This window comes from Impatiens glandulifera, chromosome 1, assembly GCF_907164915.1.
Source record: "Impatiens glandulifera chromosome 1, dImpGla2.1, whole genome shotgun sequence".
Taxonomy (NCBI): domain Eukaryota; kingdom Viridiplantae; phylum Streptophyta; class Magnoliopsida; order Ericales; family Balsaminaceae; genus Impatiens; species Impatiens glandulifera.
In genome coordinates, this window is record NC_061862.1 from 159,902,489 (window position 1) to 159,914,799 (window position 12,311).

Consider the following 12,311-nt stretch of genomic DNA (forward strand, 5'->3'; position numbering starts at 1 on the left):
TGCAATCTCATCCGACAATTATGTGGTCGTAGGAGTAGGAACATGGGAGGTGGGTGTATTGTGAACCAAAGTATCAAATAAATCTTAATCGGGATCAGTGTCAAAGGATCAATACGAACTGGATCTATTTGGGTCATATGATGTGAACTAACAGGAATAGAGAAAAATGGTATGTGCTAAAATACAACATGATGCGACACATACAATTTTTGACTAACTGGATCAAAACAACGATATCCCTTTTGACCAATTCCATAACCCCAAAAAAACATAAGGCAGATTGGGTAGACAACTTGTTACGCTCAACATGTGGTTGAAGGACAAAACAAATACAACCGAAACACACGCAACGATGAATAATTAGGTGAATGACCATATAATTTTCCAAAAGGGGACAAACCAAAATTATGAGATATTGGGATTTTATTGATCACATGAGCATTATTAAGAACTTCTTCCCCCCCAAAACACACTAGGAACTTTGGCTGATAATATGAAAGAACGATCTATTTCAACAAGATGACGATGTTATCTTTCAACCACACCATTTTGTTGAGTGTTGGTACATGAGATTTGGTGAATGATACCATCAGAAACAAGTAACTAAGAGAAATCATTAGAGGTGTATTCACCCCCAAATCACACATAAAATATTTAATGACGGAAGAATGTTGAGTTCTCACAAGAGATCGAAAATTAGTGACTATAGTGAAAAATACAGACTTGTGTTTCATAAGATAAACCAAAGTATAACGAGTGAAGTCATCAATAAACAAAGCATAATATTGAGAGCCTCCATTAGAGGAAACATGCGAAAGTCCCCACACATCAGAATGCACGAGATCAAATGGAGTAGTGGAAAAATAAATACTCTTATAAAAAGGTAATGCTTAAAATATTGCCAATTTGCAACCACTATAATAAAAAATGTCATGACTTTTTAAGCAACCCAAAACTCTAATAGACACTAAAAACTTTAAACGAGATCCAGAAACATGACTCAAACGGGAATGCCAAAGTTAAAATTCCATATATGAACAATTCAAACGAAATGATGACAAGTCAATGCTGGAGGCAACAACATCTGATACTTTGAGTTCATCCAAAACATAAAGTCCTCATTTGCTACGGCCTGTCCCAATCACCTTTTGCGTCCGCGAGTCCTTAATACAACAATTAGAAGAAGTAAACAAAACTGTGAGACCATAATCACACAATTGACTAACAGATACAAGATTTAAAGAAAGATTAAGAATATAGTAAACTTGTGGGAGAGACAAAAAATATGTATGTACAAAACCAATTCATGCCAATGGCATTGGATTACCATCGACATTCATGACGGAAAATGATGGAACAAAATTAGCTGACACAAATGAGTTAATATTAGAAGTCATATGATGAGATGCGTCTAAATCTAATATCCATAAGGCAGACGATGTACCTAAATTATCAGACGATGACAAATATTTATGAGAGGAGGCGGACATGGCGTGAGGTTGTGAGGTGAGGAACTACTGAAACTATTCAAACATATATGGATCCAATTTTGGAGCAACAGTTGTATTACCGACATTCGATGGACGATAAGTCCATTGTGCATAGGGATGTCAACGGGTACCTTATCCGCCAAGTAGTAGGGATGACAATTTGAAACTACACTACTGAAACCGTGTTGAATCGAACCAATTGGTATGGTTTTTCCCCACTTTGACTAGGGATCGGGGCAGATCGGAGAAAACCCGAAATTTGTTGACCGGGGTTCTAAGCGAGGATGGTATTTATATGCACCAAACCGATAAAATATAATTATATTTATTTAAACAAAATATATTATTTAATAAAATTATTATTTAATGCAATCATTACTTTTCTCTTTTTCACTGAAAAATTCTTTATCTTCCTTACCTTTACACGCTCTTTCTAAATTATATCTTACTTTTCACTCTTCAATTCTCATTATATTTTCTCTCTCTCTCAGATTTATTATAATTTTAGTTACATCTTCTTTCTTCTACATACATAATTCTCTCTTGAATATTGAGAATGTTTTCAAGTTGAAGTTTAGTTGAACTCTTTGCTAATATTATTTTGTATATTATTTTACTGTTTTCTTACTAATCCATATAAACAATATGGCATCACATATTTTCTCTTCAGGCATGATTTCTTCTATCTCTGTCTTCTTTTTTCACAAAACTAGTAAAAAATACATAATTATCGAGAATTATCGCCGAAAAAGAAAAAATGCACTTGGTGATATTAATGTCACTAAGGGCAAATAGTTGCTCTTGGTAAAAATTATAATTATAACCGAGAGCAGAGGGTTGCTCTCGGTAAAAAAATAAATTTTACCCCAACATTTCTAGCCGCCCAATCTCATCGTTCCCTCTTCCTTCCCAGTCGCGAACTCTCTTCTTTCCTCTCTTGTTCACTTCATTTCTCCAAAAATTTCTTACTCTTCATTCCTTTTATCTATCTTATTCTCTCTTTTTCATCTTCATGATTCTCGTTAAGAAGAGATTTCATTTTCATTAAGAAGAGATTTGCAGATCAAAAAATGTATTTATTTCCTTGTTAACTTTTCTCTAATTAATTTAATCTAATCTCTAATTTGTATCAACATATGCACAAATTTGAAGAAGTTATCGGCATAAATCTGATTTTTTTTTATTACGAACTGCACCTGTAGATATGTAAATAGAGATTTGTATGGGATGCTTCACCGATCCAGATTCAGATTTGTATGAAGAAGAAGAAATAATCCAGATCTCAAATCAGATCCATGAAAAAAATGATGAAATAATCCAGATCTATAGGAAGAAAATGATGAAATATTCCAGATCTCAAATTAGATCAATGAAGAAAAATGAAATAATCCAGATTTGTATAAAGAAGATTGAGTACATTCTCTTCCTCCAGCTGTTAGTTCGTCTAGCAACGAAGGATCATCTAGAAGATTTCAGAACAACGATTGAGCATATCCAGATCTCAAATTAGATGTATGCAATCATACATGTTCAATTTCTTCACAATTCTGTTTGCTCTTTCTCTATTCTATTAGTTATTTTAATTTGTTACTGTAATTTTGTTTGAATCTCCATATTCAACTGTTCTTCTTCTTCATCCTTTTAATTTGTTGTTATAATTTGTTTGAATCTTTTAATTTGTTGTTATAATTTGTTTGAATCTTTTGTTGCTGTATTTTGTTGGATTATTCAGATTTAGATATGGTGATTGAGTTACAACCAGATGGAGAAGATTTCAGATTTTTTTTAAGAAAGATTTATTATATCACCGAGAGCATTGTTTTTCTCTTTGTAAAAAAATAATTATCTGCGAGGGGGGGGGGGGGGGGGGGAAATCCTCTCGGTGAGATTAATTTTTTCTTCACCGACAATTATATCACTGAGACACTACGAGAGCATTTATCGTCTTCGATGAACACTATCACCGAAGGAATTTTGTCTTTTTTCGAAGGTTTTTGCTCTTCTTAAAAATGATATTTTTACTAGTGCAATCTTTGTTACATCTTCTCTCGACTTGACGATGGTATTTTCAATTTTAGGTCAATTTAGTTATTTTATTTTCTTTTAATTAGTATATTTTGAGAAGAACTTTTAATAAACAAAGTATGCCGTTAAGGATTATTCACAATGTCATTATCATGACGATGTCGGAGATTAAATTCGGAAAATTTGTGGATTCGTGTGGAGATCTTATTGTCATTCTTGAAGATCTTCGAGTCAATTAATTATTCTAATGTAATCAATTTGTACATAACTTTTTTTCATGTCAACTTTTATCGTTGTGCTTAAAACGATTTTTTATTAAATGGATCATTTAAAAAAAATGTATAGTTTGAGAAATATGATACTTCATTAGTTTATTTACACTTTTATTGTTCTTCAAATAAAAAATGTTATTACATGTTATTTTTATTTTTAAAAAAGTTAGTAATTTAATGTTTTTTAAATAAGATGAAATGATTTTATTTAGTATAGTTTGAGAAATATGAGTTTATTTACACTTTTATTGTTCTTCAAATAAAAAATAGTATTACAGGTTATTTTTAAAATAAAATAAAAGAGAAAGTTAGTAATTTAATGTTTTTTAAATAAGGTGAAATGATTTTATTTAGTATAGTTTGAGAGGTATAATACTTCATTTATACTTTAGTATAATTTAATATATGTGTTAATTTTATTAATGATAATTATTAAATATTGATAATAGGTATTCAATGACAACAAATATTGAGAATTTATTGAACAATAATACTTATAATTCAACAAATTATATTGAGCTCGATAATTCAAATACAACACCTGAAACAATTCCCGAAAGTACGATAAATATTTCCAATTTTTCAGAAAGGAGAAAAAGTGTTGTTTGGAATTATTTTGAGATTGTAGATATCAATGGAGTTAAAAAAGCAAAATGCAAATATTGTTGTAAGTTGAAGCGTCTGAATATGCTTTTAGTTTTCTTGAAGGGTGTTAAGTTTTCACATGAGTAGATTAACTCCAAATATACTTGAAGCTCTAATGTGTACTCGCAATTGGTTATACGAGTTTGAAAATATAGGTAATTTGAATATTTTATTGATTTGTTTTTAAGCTCTTTATCCTATTAATAAATTTAATATATTATTCTTTATTTTTATTAGATGTTGATGATGAAGATGCTAAAGTGGATGATGAAGAAAGAGGTTATGAATTTTTATGATGTTATTAATCAAGAAAATTGTTTTGTCTTGTTATTTATTAATATTTTTTTATGAATGTAGAATCTAATGTTATTAGTGTCAATTGAACATGGTACTAGCCTATTAGGTCATTTTATAAAGTAGTAAAATGTTGAGATGATGAAAATAAGAAGAAGAATGTTAAATTTCTTTATTGAATATGTATAATTAAATATATAATAATATTTCATTTTATTTATTAATATTTTTTTATTAATACTGAATGTGATTCTAATTATTGAAGATGAAGAATGGAGATATAGTCCATTATTATTGAAAGTTTATTTGTTTTGGTATTGAATACTTTAAAATTATTATTATTGAATGTTGTTTTTTGTTTGGTATTTAATATTTTGATAATTTATAATTCTAAATATATGAATTATTTTATTTTATTATTTATATTTTAAATTTAAATTGTTTTTCAGTTTCGGTGCACCACGGGGAAACCCTATCCCCGATCGGTGCGGGGATGATTTATATTTAAAAATCAAGTTGAGAATCAGGGCGGAGATAGGGCGGGGTAGGTAATTTGGGGCGGGAATGGTAATGTCATTCCCCGAACCGAACCGCCTCATTGTCATTCCTACAGAGTAGTGAAATATCCATCCCCGAACCCGATTTTTATTTTATTACCCAACCCAACCTCGAACTCAACGGGTATCTATATTTGTATCTACATCTCCGATTTGTCGGGTACCTAATCCCGACTGGTACCCTGTTACCCGATTAAATATGAATTTTATTTATTATTTTTAAAATATACTAAATATTAAAAACACAAATATAAATATTACTTACTTGCATAGTTATGTTATAAAAATTAAAAAAATAACAACTTATTATTGCATACAACCAAAAAAAATTAGAGAGAAGGTTGAAAAAATGAAAAAAATGTTGATATTGAAAAAAAAAAAGAGTGAATAGAGAGAGAAAATACATAAAGTTCAACCAAAAAAAAACTAAAGAAAATGTTGAAGAAAGATAAAAAAAATTAAAAAAGATAAAAAAATATTTACCTTTTGAAAATAAAAAATGAAGAGTGAATAAGAGAAAAAATACATGAAGTTTAACCAAAAAAAAGTTAAAGAGAAGGTTGAAGAATGATGAAGAAATTTTTGATCTTGAAAATAAAAAATGAAGAGGGAATAAAATGATAAAATATTTTGTTATTAAATAAATAGAAGATTAGAGTCATTAAAAAGATAAATTAAAATGATGATGGCGGAGGAGTGGAGTATGGGTATGAGTAATTAAATAATATATTTAATGTAAATTTGTAATAAAGGTAATTGTGTGAAATTTAAAATCATTTTAATTTTAACAAATATATATATTAATATTAATATTTAGGGTATCGGGTATAGGATTTAAGTTTCGCACACTACCCATTCTCGACCCCAAACCTGATCGGGCAATCATTTTTACTCCACATCCCTGACCATGAACCCGGTTTAAAATATCCGAACTCGACCATCGGGTACCCACGAGTATCGGGTATACGAGTACCCATTGTCATCCCTAATTGTGCACTTGGTGGCGAATATTGTTGTTGAGGTGGTTGTAGTTGATGTTTATTCTTATTCACCAACTTCGGATATTGAGCCTTTCAATGGCCCTTCTACTTGCAAAATGCACAATCAGAGGCTTTAAAAGTAGGCCGACTTTGATTGCTAGCAACAAAAATAGATGGATGTGTAGGCATACCATATCCATTGTCTATTTTAGACCCAAGTCGAATTTCCTCCGCTAGCAATTCATTAACAACATAGTCAACAGTAGGAAGAGGGGAGCGATGTAGAATTGTTCAACATAGTCTCTCAAAGCCAATTCGAAAGGCCATTAAAATTTGAACTAAACGTTGCTCTTCTCGGGGAACTATGTAGGGTTCATATTTTCGCAATTCTGCAGACTCAGTGAGGGCTAATTGATCATAGAGATCAGACATGGTAGAATAAAATTCTTGTATACGCTTATCATTCTGCTGAAGTGAGCGAATGTCTGTCTCTAGATGATATTGTTTAGCAAAATTCGACTACCTATATAGTGTCACAAGATAATCTCAAACTTCCTTAGATGTATCATATTTGACCAACTAAATGCCAATAGAGTGAATAACAAAATTGTTAATCTACGTAATAATTTTCGAGTTATTTGACTCCCAAGTATCAACCAAAGCCTCATAATCACTGAAATTAGCACTTGTAAGTTTGATTTGCACTTCTGTTACATAATTTTACATAGATTTTTTTCGTAAAAAATTCTTCAAAACATAACTCCAATGTGTATAATTTTTGTTGTCTAACTGAACATTAACAAATCATCTTTACGAATAGACATGGTGAAAACAATAGCAACAAATACGAATCCAAAAATATAATGACACCACAAATACAAAAGTATGAATATGACATGACGCAACACAACACAGCACAATGCAGCACAACGCGTCACGAATACAAATCTCCAAACAAAATCAACTAGAGCAAGAACTAATCAAAATGAAGCGAAAGAAAAAAAATATCATTGACGATTGCAAACTTCAACACCAAATCCAGATCCGAAGTTATAGATTTGAAGTTTAGGTTCAACAAAGAGAATCCATAAATGGAGATTCTGATACCATGATAAGATAAAGAGAGAAGCTATGTTTTCTTATTAACAAGTATATAAATAAACTAAATGTAATGAAAGAGTTTATATAGTTAGTGATTACAATAGACTGAAATACCCTTAAGTGCTAATAAACTAAAATACCTTTAAATGTTAATAAAGATAATAAAATAATATATCTAACACCTCTTTGCAACTTCAGTTTTTTGAAGTATATGAAGTTGTCAGTTGTTTTGTATGTCATTGTCGCTGCAAAAGTTGTTACTCATACAGGGTGAACTCCCTCCACGGTCAGTACGAAGAACTTTGATAAACACACCATTCTCCTTCTCAACACGACTTTTAAACAATTTAAAAGTATTAAAACTTTCTGATTTTTGCAAAATTAATATATCCATGTTTTGCGACTATAATCATCATTGAAAGTGATTATGTACCTCTTTTTATTGTTGGACATAGGCTTGATAGGTCCACATCAGGGGCGGAGCCACCCATGGGCTAGGGTGGGCTCCAGCCCCACCTAAATTAAATTCCTAAAAGAAAATTTTTTATATATCTGTCTCATATGTGAGTCTTAGCCCAGTTGGCTACCTTATTGAAAGGTGAATATGAAGTTAGGTGATCAAACCCTGGCCTCACCAAACTTATTATATTTTGTAAATCATATAATAATATTATTTATTAAAAATATAAAAACAATAATAATAGTGTTTTATATTTCTTAATTTTAAACTATTTTAAAAATTTATAAAAAAATATAAATTAATATTAATAAAAAGTTAAAATAAAGAATTTGATATCTCTACTCAAGAACTTAACAAATCTCCTAGAATTGATGTTGATGTAAGTTCTCTTAAACTTGATCCAACATTACGTATTTCGATATGAAAATATCATTTTAATCAAAGGGATGAAATTAGACGAGCTTATATCAAGATGGGGTCATATCAACATATTAAGGATGTGTACTCGCCGACCAAATTTGGAAATCAAAATCGACGGTTCCAAAGTCATTAGTTTAAGAAATTTACTTGGTTAGAATACTCTCATTTGAAAGATGCTGCTTCTTGTTTCCCATGTTTCTTATTTTAACATAAGCAACCCCAAAAACCTACATTTACAATAGATGAATTTAAATATTGAAAGCGAGTTAATGAGGAGGATAGATGCTCTTTTGTTATGCATATAGGATATAATATTTCACCACATAATAGGGTAGTTGAATATCTTGATAATCTAATGAATATCCTTGTCATATTGACAAAGTACTAAATGTACCGTCTTCAGATGAAAAACAAAATAACAGAATACGGCTTACAACAACTATTGAAAGCACTCGGTGACTCACTTTGCAAACGTGTGCATTGAGAGGGCATGACGAGTTTCCATCTTCTAATAATCATGGAAATTTTATTGAAAAAAAAGCGGAACATAGAAAGTTAAATCTGATATACAAGTTGAAGTCAGCCCCAGGTAATTTTTCATCCTGGCTCCGCCCCTGGTCCACATATATGTTAGCATGCAACAGTTGAAGAACTTGAGTAACTCTCCATGTAGTCTCCAGTGGAAAGGAAGTTTGTGTTGTTTTCCTTGTAAACACACTTCACATACTTTAAACATTACTTCAAGTGAAGGTAGTCAATTTACCATTTCCTTTTGCTGAAAAACTCTTAGTCCTTTGTGATTCAAGGGACCATTTCGACGATGCCACAATTGAACCACATCTTCAGCAACAGAGAAACACATCTCATCTTTCTTCTTTATATTTGCAAAGAGTTTGAACATTCGATTTGAAGACATTATAATTTTTGCAACTAGTCCCCTTATAACATGGTAAAGTGTACACTTCCCTTGTTTAATGACAATTTCCAAACCCTTATTAGCTAACTGCCCAATGCTTAGTAGATTATTTGTTAAATCTGGAACATAGAACACACTAGTGATGGCCTAAGTAATTCCATTCACCATCATCACAACAGTTCATTTTCCCATCACTTTCACTCTTGAATTGTTGTCTAGTTTTGTTGTTTCTTTAAAACCTTCATTAAGAGTTGAAAACAACTCTTTCTTGCCACTCATGTGGTTGTTGCAGCCTGAATCAAGGTACCACCATATTTTATCTTGATTTGTTTTTCCTTCATCTATATAATACACCAACAACATTTCTTCTTCTATTTCCACATAGTGTGCCCTCTCTTGTGATTTGTTTGTTCAAAATATTCAATAGTTGACTTGTCATAGTTATGTATCCCACTGCCTCTTCCCTTGCCTCTATCTCGAAAACTACAATGTCTCTGTCTCCTTGAAGACTCTCCATATGTAACCTTTAAGGCCGGCTCCTCATCAACAACATGTGCAGTCATTCACTGCTCATTAACAAATAAGTTGATTTGCAGTTCATCAATTGAAATAATGTTAAGTCTTTTGACTCTTCAATTAAAAAGACTACATAAGCAAAATTTTGGGTCATCAATCTTAGTATCTTTTCAATAACATCCTCATCACTTACCTTGCCCTTATGATGCCTCATCTTGTTGACAATGATTAATATACACGAAAAGTATGCATTCACAGACTTTCTTGCCTTCATCTGTAACACCTCAAAATCTCTTTTGAGATCTTGCACAATCAATTTCTTGATGCTTCTTCATGAAATCCCAAATACTTTTGGCTAATCTAGTATATAGAATAGTCTGAAGACCCGTTCTATCAATAGCATGAAAAAGATAGTTTTTTTTCTTCAAATCCTCCAGTTTTGCATCTTTTACCTTTAACTTTAACAGTTTTCTCTTTTGGTTAACAATAAATATGACTATTTATAGCCTTAAAAAGTAAAAAAAAAAGAACATTAAAATTTTATTTCAAACATGTATGATAAGATTCAAAATTTGAGTATATTCTCGGGAAAATGACCCAAATTCGAAGTCGGCAGCCTAAAACCACGTTCTCCAATCACAATTGAACAACTCTACACCCTTTATTTCATCATGATATTGATATTTAGAAAGATAAACCCTAAACATTCTCCAATCAACCGCCCGCCGCCTGAATCTCCTGCAATTGCAATTGAATCAATTCTCTACTCAAATGGACGTCTGCCTTAACTTATCGGACCAATTCGAACCGCCTATCAATGGAAATCCATCACTCTTTGGTAAGTATGAAATGGGAAGACTCTTAGGACAAGGCACCTTCGCAAAAGTATACTACGGCAAGAACATCCTCACCGGCGAAAGCGTCGCCATTAAAGTCATCCTAAAGGATCTTATCAAGCGACAATCCGGTCTAATCGAACAGATCCAGCGCGAGATCTCCGTCATGAAACTCGTCCGTCATCCTAACATCGTTGAACTCAAAGAAGTCATGGCTACTAAGAAGAAGATCTTCTTCGTCATGGAATACGTTCGCGGCGGAGAACTTTTTGCAAAAGTCGCCAAAGGAAAACTCCCTGAAGATTCCGCTCGAAGGTACACAGATCTAGATCTAGATCTCTCTTCTGTGAATTTTTGAAATCAGAATTGATTTTGTGTTCTTCTCCGGTAGGTATTTTCAGCAGCTGATCTCCGCTGTGGATTTCTGCCATAGTCGAGGCGTATCACACCGTGATTTGAAACCTGAAAACCTCTTACTCGATGACGATGAGAATCTGAAGGTATCGGACTTCGGTTTATCTGCGTTACCGGAGCAACTCTGGAACGACGGTCTCCTTCATACTCAGTGTGGAACTCCGGCTTACGTCGCCCCGGAAATTCTTCGGAAGAAAGGTTATTGTGGAGCCAAAGCTGATATCTGGTCTTGTGGTGTAATATTGTATGTTTTACTTGCTGGTTATCTTCCATTTCAACATGAAAATATGATGAAGATGTATCAAAAGGTATTCAAAGCTGAATTTGATTATCCGCCATGGTTTTCGTCTCAACAAAAGAAGTTAATCTCCAAATTACTTGTTGCTGATCCGAATAAGAGAATCTCAATATCAGCAATCATGTCGAATCCGTGGTTTTTGAAAGGATACATCCGTCCAATTGCAATCTCAATTGACGAATCCGAGCAGGAAATGATACCGATCGAGATGGTTAGGTCAAAATCATCGCCTCCATTCTACAATGCATTCGAGTTTATCTCGTCGATGTCATCAGGATTCGACCTATCGAATCTGTTTGAATCAGAGAAGAAGAAGCCAGGATCTATGTTCACTTCGAAATTATCTGCTACAACAATCATGGAGAAGCTGGAAAACGCAGCTAAGAAGCTGAATTTCTCGATGCTTTGGAGAAAGGATTATAAACTGAAGATGCAGGGGGCGACAGAGGGGAGAAAGGGGAAATTGAGTGTGATGGTGGAAGTGTTCGAGGTAGCACCGGAGGTGGCGGTGGTGGAGTTCTCGAAGTCAAGTGGAGACACACTTGAGTATCGAAAATTCTGCGAGGAAGACTTAAGGCCGGCGCTGAAAGACATTGTTTGGACATGGCAAGGCGAAAACAATGTCGGCCAACCATCAAACGATATATTCTAACGTTGTGATTTGCGATCGGCCGATGAGTTTCATGTTTTTTTAAAAATAGAAAGAATCTAGAGATGTATATATTTGGTTTGGTTGTAAAAATTTTGAATGTACTAGATTGGGTGTATAAAGTTTTGAGTGTTTAGTTATGTTGCATTAATTATATGTTAAGATTTATGTTAGCCTAAGTAACAAGACTAGTTTAATTTGAAAATATAGTCACAAAGTTTATAACAATTTTATTAAGTTCCAATGATTTTAGTCAATTCAAATGTAAGGATTTATTTAAGATGGAATAAAATATTTTAACTAAGAATATTATTCAAATGTTTAGATCTTGTTTGAATTTTGGGTTTTTGAGTTTTTTTAAGAATTTTTTACTTAAAATTAAACAACCATTTTCATTCATTTAATCACTTTTTTTATCTATCAAAATACTAAAATTAT

The 12,311-nt window shown here is 32.3% G+C and overlaps 1 protein-coding gene across 1 annotated transcript; it reads left to right on the forward strand.

Moving 5' to 3' along the window:
* Positions 1–10,337: 10,337 nt before the first annotated feature.
* On the forward strand, positions 10,338–12,036 carry LOC124920473 (CBL-interacting serine/threonine-protein kinase 5-like). Its single transcript, XM_047460969.1, has 2 exons — positions 10,338–10,827; positions 10,904–12,036. The coding sequence occupies exons 1-2, from the start codon at positions 10,448–10,450 to the stop codon at positions 11,874–11,876; spliced, it is 1,353 nt and encodes a 450-aa protein (XP_047316925.1). The 5' UTR covers positions 10,338–10,447; the 3' UTR covers positions 11,877–12,036.
* Positions 12,037–12,311: the final 275 nt, after the last annotated feature.

Excerpts from the sequence above, each read along its gene's own strand:
- LOC124920473 (XM_047460969.1), top strand. The coding sequence starts at position 10,448 with ATGGACGTCTGCCTTAACTTATCGGACCAATTCGAACCGCCTATCAAT. Across the intron at positions 10,828-10,903 it reads CCTGAAGATTCCGCTCGAAG|GTATTTTCAGCAGCTGATCT; the intron begins GTACACAGATCT and ends CTTCTCCGGTAG.